The 16171-nt window shown below is 45.5% G+C and overlaps 1 protein-coding gene across 1 annotated transcript in view; it reads left to right on the forward strand.

The window, feature by feature from the left end:
- LOC149451030 (uncharacterized) overlaps positions 1 to 15954 on the forward strand; it is a 39602-nt gene extending 23648 nt beyond the window's left edge. The window contains exon 2 of the mRNA XM_089691140.1: positions 8124 to 15954. Within this exon, the coding sequence (XP_089547266.1) occupies positions 8439 to 9410 (972 nt within the window). The 5' untranslated portion in view covers positions 8124 to 8438 and the 3' untranslated portion in view covers positions 9411 to 15954. The remainder of the gene's footprint in view (positions 1 to 8123) is intronic.
- The last annotated feature ends 217 nt before the right edge of the window (positions 15955 to 16171 follow it).

Below are 16171 nucleotides of genomic sequence, written 5' to 3' on the forward strand. Positions count from 1 at the left end.
GCGGGACCTAGCAGGATGGGTCATGAGCAGTGGTCCCGTGGGGTAAGCGAGGTACAGAATCGGCAGGCAAAGAGTAGTCAGGTCACACGCAGGGTCAGCAGGATAAGTCAGTCCGCAGATAGGTCAAACAAGCTGGGGATCAGGGGAGGAGAAGGCAGAGTAGTCAGGGCAATCCGGGTCAAACACAGGAGAAGGCAGCATAGTCAGGACAATCCGGGTCAAAACACAGGAGAAGGCAGCGTAGTCAGGGCAATCAGGGTCAATATGCAGGTACAGGAACTCAGGATCACAGATAGACCTTGCGGCAATCTGTGACAGTGCAGGGCATCTTTAAATATTGCGCCCTGCACTGTCATTGGCCGTCCAGGACGCACCCCTGGGCTGTCATTGGCCATCCGCGGCTCCTACTGCGCATGCGCGGCATCCTGTCAGCTGCGCATGCGCGGCATCCTGTCGGCTTGAAGCTTGCTTGGAGGTCTTGGAGAATGTGGTCTTCAGGGAGATAAATTAAAGGGAAGCCAGGACGTAACCTGCAGAGAAGGTAGTTGGTTGGTGAGGTCTTCCTCCGATCAGTGGTTGGAGTGGGATCCCAGGAGCGGGCATGGAGATGTGGTCGTCTGCCCGAGCTTGGCTTACACGGTCGATGAGGCAACGGGAACATCTCACCGGGGCATATAAGAGGCAGAGGAAAAAGAGAAGCATCAGGACATACACTCCCACTTCCTTCAACCAAGATCCGATGGACAACAGGAAATCTCCCAATCCTCCCAAATCCTTGAACGGATTCCAACCCTCACTAGCTATAGCTCTAGCTTTTCCCTGTAGTTCACTAACTTTGTCCATATGGGCCTGGACCTTGTCATCGGTGTCTTCTATCCAAGTACAACAATCCTCTCCGATGAACTCACAGAACCCCCCTTTGGCGGCTAAAAGGTAATCAAGGGCCATCTTCTCCTGAAGCACCAGAATTCCCATCTGCCGTTGTTCTTGGGCAATTTCTCTGACAGCCTCTACGGTCTCGTTAAACATACTATCCACAATGACAGAAAAATTGTTCGGGTGCTTCATAAGTTCTATTCCCCAACCTGTCCATGAGGGGAACCAAGTCCATGCCTGGTCGCCCTCAGAGAACAGCTCCCTGTGAACTCTCCCTGCCATCCTTACCTTCTTGTGGACCATCAACTCTTCATGATCCATCACTACATAGGATGCGGGGACTAGCTTTATGAGGGCACACGAACCTTACGCGTTCTGGGGAAATGTTCTATAGGCTGCCGAACCACACAGAAAATAGTATGGACCTGTCAGAGCAGAGCAGGAGGAGTTCTTCGTTCGGCCTCTGGCACTGAGCAACAGTTGCACAGACTGGGGGATTGCTCCCTCAGTCTGCACATCACCTCCGTCCTTCCAACAAACGTGGTCTGGTCGGTCAGTGTGGTTACTCAGAAGGGAAGTCTGGTTAGTCAGATTGACAGTTATACCTCCCTCGCAGGTGGTAGTCCCAACAAACTTGTTACCTGTGCCAAAGCTGATGTTAAAGCACACCTGAGGGCTGCCTAGCTGTCCAGTTACCCATAATGGACTGGTGAGGGCCCTACAGGAGCTAGAGCTAATATTGGTGCTAAAACTGATGTTACTTGCTAAAAATGTGTCATTAAGTTCTACAGACAAATGTCTACGTGGTGGCTGACCAGGGGTCCCTTGCTTTTTCATGCCGACACGGATGTCATATAGGGCACGAACAGCGGCCATTGCGGACATGTGATGACTGGGTGGGGGCTTAGAGCATACCCAACAGTTGGTTTTGTTGGTGGTTCTGGCTAGTCGCAGATGCATTTTAAATAACAGGTTGGGGTATCTGCCGTCTTTTCCTCTGTTCACACAGATGTAAGACATACAAAGAAAAAGGAAAATGACACCCCTCATTCTCTGGTGTAGCTGAAAAGCTTCTTGCAGTGGCTTGCGTGCACCCAGTTGTCTTGTCCCTCGAGCTTGAGTGAGGTAGGTATCGTCAGCTGGACTTGGTATGGTCCGGTAAATCATGGCTCGAGTCCGGTTCTTTGATGTTTCTTTAGGATGACCCAATCACCTGGCTCAATAGAAAGAACACTTGTTATTGCATTTGGATCTGGGAGCGATTTGCGAACCCGATGGTGTATCTTCTGCAGCTCCCGTTGCAGAGATTGCACGTAACCTGTTAGTTGTGAATGTAAGGACGACAACTGTTGAGGAAAGTACAACCCTGTTTTGGGAGGTCCCCCAAACAACACCTTGTAGGGTGACAGCCCATGTGGTTGCCGAGGGGCATTCCGGATGGAATAGAGGGCAATGGGGAGACACTCAGGCCAAGGTTTTTGGGTATCGGCCATGATTTTGGAGATCCTGTTTTTAAGGATTCCGTTGAGACGTTCAACCTTACCGCTACTCTCGGGGTGATACGGGGTGTGTAGCTATTGGTTGATGTGAAAGGCTTTACATACCTCTGCAAAGATCTGTCCAGTGAAGTGTGACCCCCTATCGTACTCGATGGTTTCAGGTAGACCCCAGCGGCACACAACCTCAGACAGGTATTTATTCGCCGTGGTACTAGCGTTGGCACACGTCAACTCACATGCCCTGGCCAGTGCCCACAGCTCAGCTTCCTGAGCTGACATATGTGCGTTCAAAGAGCTTTTTTCCACAACCAGTGTGTGGCTTACCATCTTGGGTGTAGTACCTGGACCCATCGACAAAAAGATTTTTCGCTTCCAGTAGTGGCGCTTCCTTCACCGGCTGATCGCCGCTCACTCCAGTTCCATCAAAGAAATGCAGTCGTATCCTTTGGAAGAGAGGTTAGTAGTGAACAAAGAAGACATGTTAGCAGAAGAGGTGTTAGTATCGTTAGTCGGGTTGTAAAATTCAGCACTGTCGTTGCTGTCCTCCCCCCCTTCTCATCTTCCAACACAGGAAGAAGAGAAGCTGGGTTAAGAATAGTGCATCGTTTGATAGTGAGGTTAGTAGGGGTTAGGAGGGCTTTCCCCTTAGAGGGGTACCTTGCCTTGGATGTCCTGTTTTCGCAAGACCATTCTTGCTGCACTGGTGTCGGTGAGGCAAGGGAGGGGATATTTTAATTCCTCTAGAAAAAGATGGACCTGGGACGACACAGATTTGTCAACTTCCTATGAGAATTCATAGGAGTTACTTACCATGGTGGTGACAGGGGCGGAGGACTCATGAGGAATGAACTGCCACCGACCTTTAGGTAATTGGGGACAGCTCCTCCTCATGTGCCCCGTTTTGGCACTGAAAACACCTGGGAGGGGGCCTATCCTTCCTGTGACCCAGATCCCTTGGTTTTTCGTGTGGGGTCTGGGACATAAGAACTTTGGCCTCGTCCAGTTTTCTCCTATCCATTTCCCTCTCTATTGCCGCAAGAGTGGAAAGGATAGCAGGGATAGACATCTCATTATATTTGGGTTAGGCCAGAACCAGCCTTTCCCAAATTTTAGTATCGATGTCTTCCAAAAATTTGGCCTGCAACAGAATGTGCGTCGCGGTCATCTTTACCCCTTCAGTTGGAGCATTAGGTCCAACTTCCAGATCCGCATCTGCTTGAGACGGCGCCAGAAGCAGGCGCTTTCCTCATTAGGATCCTGGGTGAGCTTCATCATGTCTGTAGTAGAGGTAGCGCCATACATTTCTGGAAGCTTTGCCTTTAGCTGTGCACAAAACTCTTTGCCCGTCTGAAGTCATCTCCTCATGAGTGGTTATAGAGCACCCTGCAATCACTGCACTGGCCACTTCCATACCCACCTTTGCCCGCAGGATCTGCGCACAATCTGACCCGTTCATACTATAGCTGAACTGGTTTTGTCCAAACATTCGAGCAAATCCTCTCGGATTGACTCGATAGTCCGGGAGCTCAGCCAGAATAGTGCGGATCTCTGCCGGGGTGAAGGGGACATGCCAAACTACCCGTTCCCCTAAAGTCCGCTCCCCCTGTGCATTGGGAGGACCTTCAAATTGCTGCACCCTGACTGGATAGGCCTCGGTCCGGGAGGAGTGCAACTGCTGACCCAGCTTCATTGGTGGGCTTAGATTAACCACCTCGCTTACTGCACCTTCAGGTCTGAGGTCCCTCAGATCAGGGTATAGCTGGGGGGCAGGGGTCTGATCAGTGGCTCTTAGCGCTTTGATGCAATCCGCCCTGTTTCTTAACCGGGTGTCTATTCCCCTTGATTCACAGATAGTCTGCAAATCGGTTGTTGAGAAGACTTTGTAGTTGGAAACAGAAGGAGCTGGGGTGAAGCAGGGAGAAGGGAGAGGTAGAGGCTGAGGCATGGATATAGAAGACACGGAAGGTACGTCAAGAGTGATGTCACTAGCAGAAGAGACAGGTGCAGTTATACTTCTCTCACCCACTGTTGGTTGTTCGGGAACCCCAGCAGACCCTGATCCTGCCTGCCTTAGTAGAGTCAGCCCTGAAAGAGCTTCCTCCACCTCTGACACTGGATCCTCCTGTTTTATTCTATGTGTCAAATGTACCTTCCCGGGGAAATTTCCTATCTGGTACCCTTCGACCATTTATTCCATCTTTTGAGGGGTTCTGTAGACTTCCCCCCCCAAACTCTCCATCAGTTGTGTAGCTGTCCTTACCCTGAAGAGGGCTGGTTCCCCCTCTCTCTTCATGGACTGACTACTGCCCATCGTGACTAGTCACTGGTATATATCCCGCGTCCGGGTACCTGTTTACCCCCTGGAGCACTCGGTGGGATCCTACCGAGAGGCCTGATTCCACCACTTTCCCAGCACAGCGTAATTTATGTGATTCTTATCGATCACCCGAAGAGTATCAAGTGGCGGTCAGACTGAGAGCACACCTCCCACTCCCACAGCGCAATTTATGTGATCCTGACCACCCAAAGTGTTTGTGGTAACCAGGCTAAGCGTTACACTTCCCTGGACCGCCCACTTGCACAGCGTAATTTATGTGGTTCTCATCACCCACTGTGTTTGGCAGGCCACACCGCACAATGATGAAAGTGGCTTTTCTCTCCCTGCACACAGTAGCTAACACAAGTCAAACCAAAAGGAGGGGTTCTTGGATGTTACTTAGGGGTCACTGGTTGGCCGGAAACCTGCTAACTGACCTTTAGGAAAATTGTGTAAAGAAATAAACTTCCCTAATACACACAGAAAAACCCCTTTTTAACTTGAAAAACCATTAAAAAGGACAAAGTGGAGCCTTATGGAAAACACGGGACGTTTCGCAGTAAAACAATTACACAGAGGTGAACTGAAAAACTGCTCCAAGAATAACCCCTGTTGCTAACGCGAAAATCACTCCTACCAGCGCCGCTAAACGATGCGCGTTACACACGTGATCTTCGCTGCAACCACCTAAAACCGTTTACACAGAAAGTCTGCTGGACGCGAAACACGCAACGCAGCAGCTTTAAAACAAACCCGCTTTACAATAAGGAACTACATTTAACAAGAAAAACATAATCACTATACAAGAAATCTATGTGCAAAAACCCAGACTTCACCGCGCTCACTAAATGTGGAACACGTGAGGGGAAAACTCGCTTAACACACTTTAAATTGGCTGGCAATACGCAAATTTAAAGCTAAAAGCAAACAACTTAAACTGTAAAAATTTGGATTAAAAACACAAAATGGGTCAAATGCATATAGGAAACTTCATGCACATTGCATAGAGATTACTGCACATGTGGTAGTCAACAAAATGGCCACCAGAGAAAGCACATGGCAGTCAGTAAAATGGCCACCACCAGAGAAAGCACATGGCAGTCAGTAAAATGGCCACCACCAGAGAAAGCACACGGCAGACACTAGCCTCAAAATTGCCTCTAACCTCATAATTGCCTCTAACCTTTACATAAAACAGACTTTTGGACAGAACATACACTGGACAATTACACAACAATATACAACACAAATTTTGCACAATCACAGAACAGACATAAATCACCTACATGTCACACTAACATGCGTATGTAACAGAAAAGACCCCCTGCTGCATGCTTGCTGGGAGCAGTAGTACCGACAAAACACTGCACAGACTATATACACACAAAGGTCTTACAACAGTTAACAATTAATCTAAACCTTTCAGCACTGTAATAATTACCTCACGTGGAGGGGGGTAGAGCAATTACCACAGTACCTACAACCCGCAAATACTTACCTAAACTATGCAAAAACTTTTACCCACTAAAACATATACCCGTTTAATTTTTGGTTGAAAGATTTTTAAACTTGACCAAATCCAGCCAACCAAACCCAACCCTCTGCTGCTCTCAGCAGAGAAAAACCCTTGTCTTTCACCCACAAATCAAGATTTTAGGACAACTAGGTCCTTGCTAAGCGGAATTCACGTTAGCTAACAGAGAGCGAAATTAGCCACACGAACGCGCAAAAAGCGATCCTCTTAACGGTAGAGAGACCTGAAATGTGCCGACATACTTTTTGCTAGTTCATGATGGCTCATTCCCCCCTCGTACTCTGTTAGCTATCCCAGAATTCGCGTTAGGATCCACTGGCTCGCCAAACTGTCTTGGAAATTTGCTTTGAACAAATTTTTCCTTACCGTGAGTACCCGCAGTTGGATGCGCAGAAATCCCCCATAAAGCTGTGCGAACTTCGCTTACCGCGACTGCAGCTTAGCTCCACGATTCCTGCGCCTCCAGCTGGGTTAGCTATCTTGAGATGTGGGGAAATGGAGCTCCAGTTACCTAGGAATGATCACACGACACTCTCAGGTTGCTGTTGGAATTCACATAGAGACTGGCTTCAGACTCAGCCCCCCGGTTTTATTACACACACACACACACGCCCCCCACATGAGTCAGGTCAATCCCCTCCCACAGAACAATGCATGGGGAGTGCCTATACACAGGATGTACATTCCGATTGGAGCGTAGCCTTTCCTCTTATCTATCACCAGTTCTCCCCTCCCTCCATGAGCTATCTGAGGGAAGCAACCTTCCCCCTTTACACCAGTCCTCCCCTCCCCCCCATGAACTCTGAGGAGAGCAAACTTCCCATCCTATTAGCTCCTAGTGGTATGTAAATTCTCTGTACAAGCATCCCCTAGATTAAACAGTGCCAGTCTGTATCTGAATGGGCCCGATACGATCTTTATTAAAACACATCCATCCAGATACAGTTTCAGGTCGGTAATGGGTTGTAAGATATACATAAGCCTACACGCGGAGTTCACACCGCTTGGCGCCTTGCGGTACGCAGTCCATGTGGTACTATGCTGCTGATATGTGGATACACATTTAAAGTTCAACCAACAATACAAAATTTCCATGACACTCCATACCTCTCATCTCTCTGTCCTCTTCACAGAAACTCAGTCATTTCTTTTGCATAGAGCTTTCAGGACTCCCAGCTCAATTGTTCAGCTAGGACAGGAGGGATTTCCCCTTATGACAACAATTGTAGTGATGTTGGGGATTTGATACATGTTTTGGAGATGTCCAAAATTATTCAAAAAGTGGAACAATGTGACCAGTATTATAACGTTGGTGTTCAATATTCCTCGGGTGTGCCTCTTGGTCTCAATAGAGGAGGAATTATTTACACCTCCTCCTATTACAAGTCATATAGCAATAGTGAGGCTGCTTGACCATATAAAATATCCCGATCTTGGCTATCATCTCAAACTCCTAGCAGACAACAGTGGATTGAGCAGGTGATCTCCACATTAACATCATAGGTTTTTAAAATTTTAGCTTTTTTAGACCCATAGAAGGAGAATGAGCCAGTTGTATCCTACTGAATGGTAACTACATGGGGGACCCATACTTGGAGTATGATCCTGTAAAAGTGACACCATAGACAAAGCAAGTTATTGTTCTGTATGATCTGTAACAGTGCCACAACTGCCTATACGTGAGAATGTATGACTCCATTGTCTGGGCTGAATGTTGGGAATACTGTGCGCACTTAGAAACTTTCTTAATAAAATCTATTTGATTAAAAAAATTACTGTAGATAATGCTGTACATATTCTTTCTATTCATAAGATATATTTAGTAATGAACATTAAAAATAGAAAGCAACTTTATGTAGCCCTTTATATAGAATTTTATCTTTTTTTTTTTGTACAGGTGGATTGATGAACCAAGTTTTCGGTCATGTTGGTCTTCATGAATACAGCTCACAAGGAAAACAAGACATATGGGTGTCTTAATTGACTGAAAGTTTTTATTGCAGCTCACTGGAGGATTCACACGGGACACAAGTCATATCTGTGTTCTAAAAGTCATGGTTTGGATCCTCTTCCACATTGATCCAGCCTCAGAGGATAACAGGAGAAAAGGAATTTCAGTGTTTTGGAAGTGACAATGGCTTTACACTAAAGTCCAAACCACATATACATAAGAGGAGTCATTTCAAACTACTTCTTGTTTGGAGATTTTACAATGGAGAGAAAATATATCACACACCAGAAGGTTCACAATGGAGGGAAGTCATATCATTGTTATGAATGTGACAAAACTTTTACACGCAACAGAGACCTTATCGCACACCAAAGAGTTCACACTGGAGAGAAGCCCTATCAGTGCTCTGAATGTGATAAAGCTTTTACAGTGAAATCAAATCTTATCAGACACCAGAGGATTCACACTGGAGAGAAGTCATATCAGTGTTCTGAATGTGATAAAGCTTTTACAGTGAAGTCACATCTTATCACACACCAGATTGTTCACACTGGAGAGAAGTCATATCAGTGTTCTGAATGTGATAAAGCTTTTACACAGAAGTCAAATCTTATCAGACACCAGAGGATTCACACTGCAGACAAGTCATATCAGTGTTCTGAATGTGATAAATCTTTTACACAGAAGTCAAGTCTTATCACACACCAGAGCATTCACACTGGAGAGAAGCCATATCAGTGTTCTGAATGTGATAAATCTTTTACACAGAAGTCAAGTCTTATCACACACCAGAGGATTCACACTGGAGAGATATATCAGTGTTCTGAATGTGATAAAGCTTTTACAGTGCAGTCAATTCTTATCACACACCAGAGGGTTCACACTGGAGAGATATATCAGTGTTCTGAATGTGATAAAGCTTTTACTCAGAAGTCAAGTTTTATCAGACACCAGAGGGTTCACACTGGAGAGCTATATCAGTGTTCTGAATGTGATAAAGCTTTTACTCAGAAATCACATCTTATCAGACACCAGAGGATTCACACTGGAGAGAAGCCATATCAGTGTTCTGAATGTGATAAAGCTTTTACTCATAAGTCAAATCTTATCACACACCAGAGGATTCACACTGGAGAGAAGCCATATCAGTGTTCTCAATGTGATAAAGCTTTTACTCAGAAGTCAGATCTCATCACACACCAGAGGATTCACACTGGAGAGAAGTCCTTTTAATGCTCTCCATGTGACAAAACTTTTACAGTTAATGCCGGTCTAATCTATCACCGGAGGATTCACAAATCTCAGCATAGATTAAATTCTGGAAAAAAGGAATATTAAAGAAGTTTCAGATGTCACAAGCAAGTTTCACATCTCCAATGTCATCCCACAAGCTAGAGAAGAAGGGAGAAGATAAAATGTTTCTTTAAAAGAAACAAACTAAAATCTGTGAGCAAACTGGAATGTAATGATCGTATGAACTGAGTTTAGTGCTTATCTCCATCAATACACAACTAGAAGGGATTTGAATATTTTATCTTTTGACAATTTTTTTTAAGATAAGCATCAATAACTGAACAGCTTCCCTCATGATTCTCATCTTTATCTTTTTTTATGGAGCTTTGAATTAATTTGCATTGCAATGCATTTTCATGATTCACCAACTGAGTTGTGTTTCCAAGCATTTTCTTCATTTCTGGATCCTGAGGTAATACATGACCAACACTGCCTCAGTACCAGAGACTAGGATGGGGTCTATTGTCATCTTACCAAGTCTCTGAAGCCTCAGTGGGAGAGTCCATTCCAGGTTCTTCTGACTATTGATACATCATCAGCCAGGCTTGAGGTCTCCAGCTAAGCCCACCTTGGCCACTCCTCCCATTACATGTTCCATCTCCTCTCCCATTATCAATGCCTTCTTTCCATATTTCATCTCCTCTCATTATTATTATACAGGATTTATATAGCGCCAACAGTTTGCACAGCACTTTCAATATAATGGGAGACAATACAGCAACAATACAGTTAAATACAAGCGGAATAGGAGGACCCTGCTCCTCGGAGCTTACAGTCTAGGAGGGAGGGGCTAGTGGTACAAAAGGTAGTAACTGTGGGGGATGGACTGGTTGGAAGAGTAGAAGATTCCATTGGTGCTGTAATTTGGGGCAGAGTTATAAATGACTTTATATGTTATTGTTAATGTTTTGAATTTTCTCCGTTGGGCAATGGGAAGCCAGTGGAGGGATTGGCAGAGGGGGGTGGAGGACACTGAATGGAGGCCAGTGGAGGGATTGGCAGCGAGGGGTGGCTGATACAGAATGGTTAGTAAGGTGGATGAGTCTGGCAGCAGCATTCATGATAGACTGAAGAGGGGATAGCCTGCAATGTGGTCGGCCAATGATGAGAGATATAACAAGAGAGTGAATAAGTTGCTTAGTGGTTTCCGAGCTTAAGAACGGCCGTATCTTGTAGCTGTTGCGGAGGTGAAGTCTACAAGATTTGGACAGTGATTGGATTTGGGACTGAAAAGACAGATGGGAGTCTAGGATTACACCTAGTACCCTGGCATGAGGGGAGGAACTGATGATTTTGTTATTAATCTTGATGGAGAAGTCAGGGAAGAGGGCACAGGCTGGACGGAATACTAAGAGCTCAGTTTTGGAAAGATTGAGTTTGAGGAAGTGGAGTGACATCCATGCCGATATGTCGCTTAGTAGGTTAGTAAAGCGAGAGGAGACTGAAGGGGCGAGGTGAGGAGGAGACTGAAGGGGTGAGGGGTAGAAAGATAGATTTGTGTGTCATTAGCATAGAGGTGGTACTTAAAGCCATGGGAGTTTATCCAGTGACAAAGGGAGGAGGAGTAGATGGAGAAGAGTAGGGGTCCAAGGACGGAACCTTGAGAGACCCGCTACAGAAAGAGGGAGTAGAGAGGAGGAGGCAGAGTTATAGGTAATGCTGATGGAGCGCTGCGATAGGTAGGAGGAGAACTAGGAGAGAGCAGAGTCTTGGAGGCCAAAAGAGTTGTTTTTTTGAGGAGGAGGGGATGATCAACTGTATCAAAAGCTGCAGAGAGGTCAAGTAGTAAGAGTACTGAGTAGTGGCCATTGGTTGGGATGAGTATGAAGTAGTGGCCATTGGTTGGGATGAGTATGGAGTAGTGGCCATTGGTTTTGATGAGTACAGAGCAGTGGCCATTGGTTGGGATGAGTGCGGAGCAGTGGCCATTGGTTGGGATGAGTGCGGAGCAGTGGCCATTGGTTGGGATGAGTGCGGAGCAGTGGCCAATGGTTGGGATGAGTACGGAGCAGTGGCCATTGGATGGGATGAGTACGGAGCAGTGGCCATTGGTTGGGATGAGTACGGAGCAGTGGCCATTGGTTGGGATGAGTACGGAGCAGTGGCCATTGGTTGGGAGGAGTACGGAGCAGTGGCCATTGGTTGGGAGGAGTACGGAGCAGTGGCCATTGGATGGGAGGAGTACGGAGCAGTGGCCATTGGTTGGGATGAGTACGGAGTAGTGGCCATTGGTTTTAGCAGTTAGTAGATCATTAGTGAGGTTTAGTAGGGTAGTTTCAGTGGAGTGTAGTGAGGGAATGCCAGACTGTAAAGGGTCGAGAAGGTTGTTGTCGGTGAGGTGGGAGCTCAGGCGATTGTAGACTAAGAGTTCTAATAGTTTAGAGGTAAATGGCAGCAGGGAGATGAGTCTTAAGTTGTTCAGGTTGGTGGGGTCCAGGGAGGGCTTTTTAAGTATGGGAGTGATGTGCGCATGCTTTAGAGGGGAGGGGAAGGCACCAGTAGAGAGGGAGAAATTGAAGATGTGAGTGAGGGAGCGTATGATGGAAGAAGAGGGTGACCGTAGTAGTTGTGAGGGGACAGGATCCAGGGAGCAAGTAGTGAGACGGGCTTCTGAGAGAATCTTAGTAACCTCTTCAGTGGTAGCGAGGTCAAAAGAGGAAAGTGTTGAGGGAGGTTTAGTATAAGGTATGCTAAGTGGGATGGATGTCTGTGCAGTGGAGATGCCCCCATGAATTGCATCAAATTTTGTTTTTGAAATGATTTGCAATCTCGTGAGCAGTGAGTGAGGTACTGGGTGGAGGTGGAGAAAGTTGAGAGTTAGAAGTAGAGAAGAGACGACGAGGACTGGATGACAAGCTATTGATGAGAGTGACAAAGTAGGCTTGTCTGGCAGCATGGAGGGAGGAATTGTATGTGAAGAAAGCAGATTTATATCGGGTGAATGCTTGGTGAGATTTGGTTTTACGTCACATTCGCTCCAGCACACGAATATGTCGTTTAAGATCTCTGGTGTTGTCAGTCTGCCAAGATTGTAATGGTCGGGGCCTGATGCTTCATGTTGTTAGAGGAGCAAGTGAGTCTAATGTGGATGAAAGTGAACTGTTGTAGACAGCAGTGGCCAGGTCAGGGCAGGACAGGGGAGAGATTCTGTCATAGAGTTGGTCAGTTGCAGAGTGGAAAGGAGAAGGGTTCAAGTTGTGAAGGTTTCTGCAGGTGATTGCTGATTGGAGGGATAAGTGTTTGAAGATGAAGAGACTGTGAAGGTGATGAGATTGTGATCAGAGAGAGGAAAGGGGGTGTTTGTGAGGTTGTAGGATATCATCTCATGGGTGACAACCTTTCAGGCAGGTCTGCGGCTGTGACACCAGCTAGTAAGAAGTCTCTATTCAGTGAGAAAACAACATCCCAAGCTGATGCAGGCCTTCCAATACTGAGTTACTGCTGATTTAGGGGATGTATTCAGCAGTAAAACGTAAGCCCAGCTGGCCACTTGTGTTCCATGTGGTTCTGCCAAATGGGATTCCATCAGGTGAAGATCAGAAATCCTTGTGACATGTTTTCTCTTTCCAGCTATTACTCCTCTCCATAGACTAATCACACAATACAACTGCCAGAGATCTGAACTTACAAAGTGCTGAGTGTGCGGTCATATTCCTACCACTTCTTCCGGGGGACTGACATTCCTCTGATTGGGGTTCACAATAATCACTCTGAGTGCACACATCTCTTTTTGGTGGAAAGTTTGTAAAGAAAACTTCTTCTCCCTGGAAATATTACAACGTTGGCACCAAAGTGTAACTATGGGCAAAATTACTAATGACATTAATAATGAAATCTGTCATTAGCAGAGCAGGTTTTGTTTTTCCGAGTCTCCTATTGTATTATTTTTTGTTGTCACTACCAGTAGATTTGTTTTGTCTACTTCCTGTAGAAGGCCAAGTCTTTAGGGAAAAATGGCAGTTGGAGGGGTTGGGGCAAATCCTATAACACTGCTGGGGGTGCTCACAACTGTCAGTTGTCATTCATATGGGGGGTTGGACCTTATAGAGAACCTGTTGCTGTAACTGCTGTAGAAGCGTTAGCTGAAGTTGGGCTTTACTTGTTGTGTGTCTTACTTATAATCTATCTAAGACTTCCCTGTACAGGGTGACAACGCTGCTGTGTAATGTTCCTGCAGAATGATCAGGGTTGTCACCCTGTTACAGAAGGTGGGAAAATAACAGATCTACAGACAGGACCAACAGCTGATACAACTATGTTGCAGAGGGAACTCTGGAAATGCTAATGACAGATTGCATTACACATTCAGTTAGCAGACTTCCTGCTGTTGGTCTGATGTTTGAATTGTGTTCTGATATTTACTGTCCTGCTGTAAAAGGTGTAAATGATCGCCCGCATGTTTCCTGTAGTAGCAGGGACTACAAACTCATATCAGGAATAGTAGGATGGCTACCTACCCGGGGGGGGTCACCTTTTTGGATTTGGGGGAAACATTTCACATGGTTTCTTTCCATTAATGACACCGACAAGGGGAGTCTCACTTCACTAACAATAGGAGAGCCAATCACAGGCCAGTAACATTTCATGGTGTCTCAATGTATTGCAGAATGTTTAATCCCCATTGGTCTAATGGATTCCTAGTCCTTCCAGATGCATTGCTTTTTGTGTGGAAGGAGCACCTTAAAAGGGCTTCCCTTCAATTCCACCCATAGCTGTACTTTAGGTCATGTTGCCCCTCCCCCATATCTGTAAGGGAAAGCCTCAATTTCTCCAAATACTTCCGATGAAACATTTTCTCTGGAGTGGAGATGTTTTATGCAGTGAGCCCTTCATAGACGGGATGGGGAATCTAAGTAATCTAAGATAAGTAAGATGAACCGGTGTACTGGAGTCATGGATCAGATAACCAATGACACCATTGATGGTATAGTAGAGCTGACAGCAGAAGTGGCTCCATCACCTAAGGTGGTGTCACAGAGCTGCATGGTGGCTGACTATCTCTCGGAAGATCAAGGCGGAGTCTACAAACTAGTGTCAGAGAATGTTGTCCATTTATATTAGATCATGAGGATCTTAGAAAGAGATATCTACACAAGGTAAAGGAGTTCCAACAGTCACCTGGGTGGGGGGAAGTGGGATCCATTTTCTTGGATGGGTTTAGTTGGAACTTGGTTGAGTAATATGGTGGCTTTGCTTCTTAGGCCATTAGTTGCTACTATAGATTTGATGATAATTGTATACATTGCTGCTGTTGTGTGTTTTGCTGCCAGTTGATTTTGCTTGTTTATGCACATGATTACATTCACACTGTTGGGCCAGAAGATTATTTAAAACCCCAAAAACTTTTTCTTATTTTCTGAAAGCAGAGACCCTGGAGAATAAAATGGTGGTGGTTTTTATCACACAGTATTAGCACAGCTGTCTATGAAATGCATATTTTCAGTAAAAAAAACCCAATACCGATAATTCCAGTGCAGACAAACACAATATGACCCAATTTGATGAAATATGAAAGATGAGGTTGGCATCAAGTATATAGATACCAAACATGTCAAACTTTAAAAATGGCATGTGCTTGTGAAATGGTGACAAACTTCAGTACCAGAAATTGTCCATAGGTGACGCTTTAAAAGCCTTTACAGGTCATCAGTTTATATAGTGAACCATGAATGATGGCCCTAGAGTTATTCCTCTCCCTCTGGTGTGTGCAGAGATATGTACAATGTGTAGTGTGATTGATGTTTTCCTACATAACTGCACCCAACCCTTGCAATTGCTCATGTATACAGGAACTGGGGGCTTTAAAATGTGTTTCGTGTGTTTTTTCATTTACAGTGTGTTACTTTACACTTTTCTTTTCTGAACTTTATTATTGCCATATAGGGGGTTAATAGCCTCGCATGTGATAACATATTGCTGGTCACAGATCCTCTTTAAAGAAACACAAGAGGTCTATCAGACCCCTAATGTCACCTCTGGTCCCCAAAAAAGATAGTCAAGCACAGATCGTGTTTGATCAGCTCCTTGAAGACACGAATGTACATCTGCCAAATCTGTATCTGAGTAGACCATAGAAGCAGCATTAGAAAGAAATGTGAGCATGGCTTCAGTCAGGCTATGGTCCTGGTGGTCATGGTCTTGTTCTCCTTCAGGTCCTCTCACCTTGTAGATGGTGACATGGACTTGTTGTGTGGGAATGAGCAGGAGGGGCTCGGGGTTCTCTTGTACCCAATCAGCTTGTTATGGATAAAAGATGAAAGTGTCTTCTGGGAAGTTACGGGAATTTGGAGGTTTAGAGGGTTACATAAGTGGGCGGGGCTGGTATTAATGAGGGGTGTGTCATATGTTAATCAGTTTCTTAGCATAGATGATATAAATGGTATAAATAGATCCTTGAAATGTAAACAATCTATCTCTTTCCTTCTGTTGTTAAAGTGTCACATATATATGATGAATAAAGTTGGATGATATTTTTACCGCACAATACCGTGGTCTGGGTTCTTCTACAACACCCCCCCAAAAATGTCCTCTTCCAGTTCTAGGAGTCTGGTGGAATGGGACACAAGCTGAAGGTATCTCTTAGGCCCTTTGTACATGGGGGGTCTGGCCCCTGTGGGTTCAATGCTGGCATTATAATACACCTGGTAGGCACAGGTACAGCGTCCAGCCCTGCAGCCTGTCAATGTCTACACTACATGGTT

The sequence above is a fragment of the Staurois parvus genome, unplaced genomic scaffold, assembly GCF_062004578.1.
Source record: "Staurois parvus isolate SC_StPar_1 unplaced genomic scaffold, SC_StPar_1.0 ptg000551l, whole genome shotgun sequence".
Lineage (NCBI taxonomy): Eukaryota > Metazoa > Chordata > Amphibia > Anura > Ranidae > Staurois > Staurois parvus.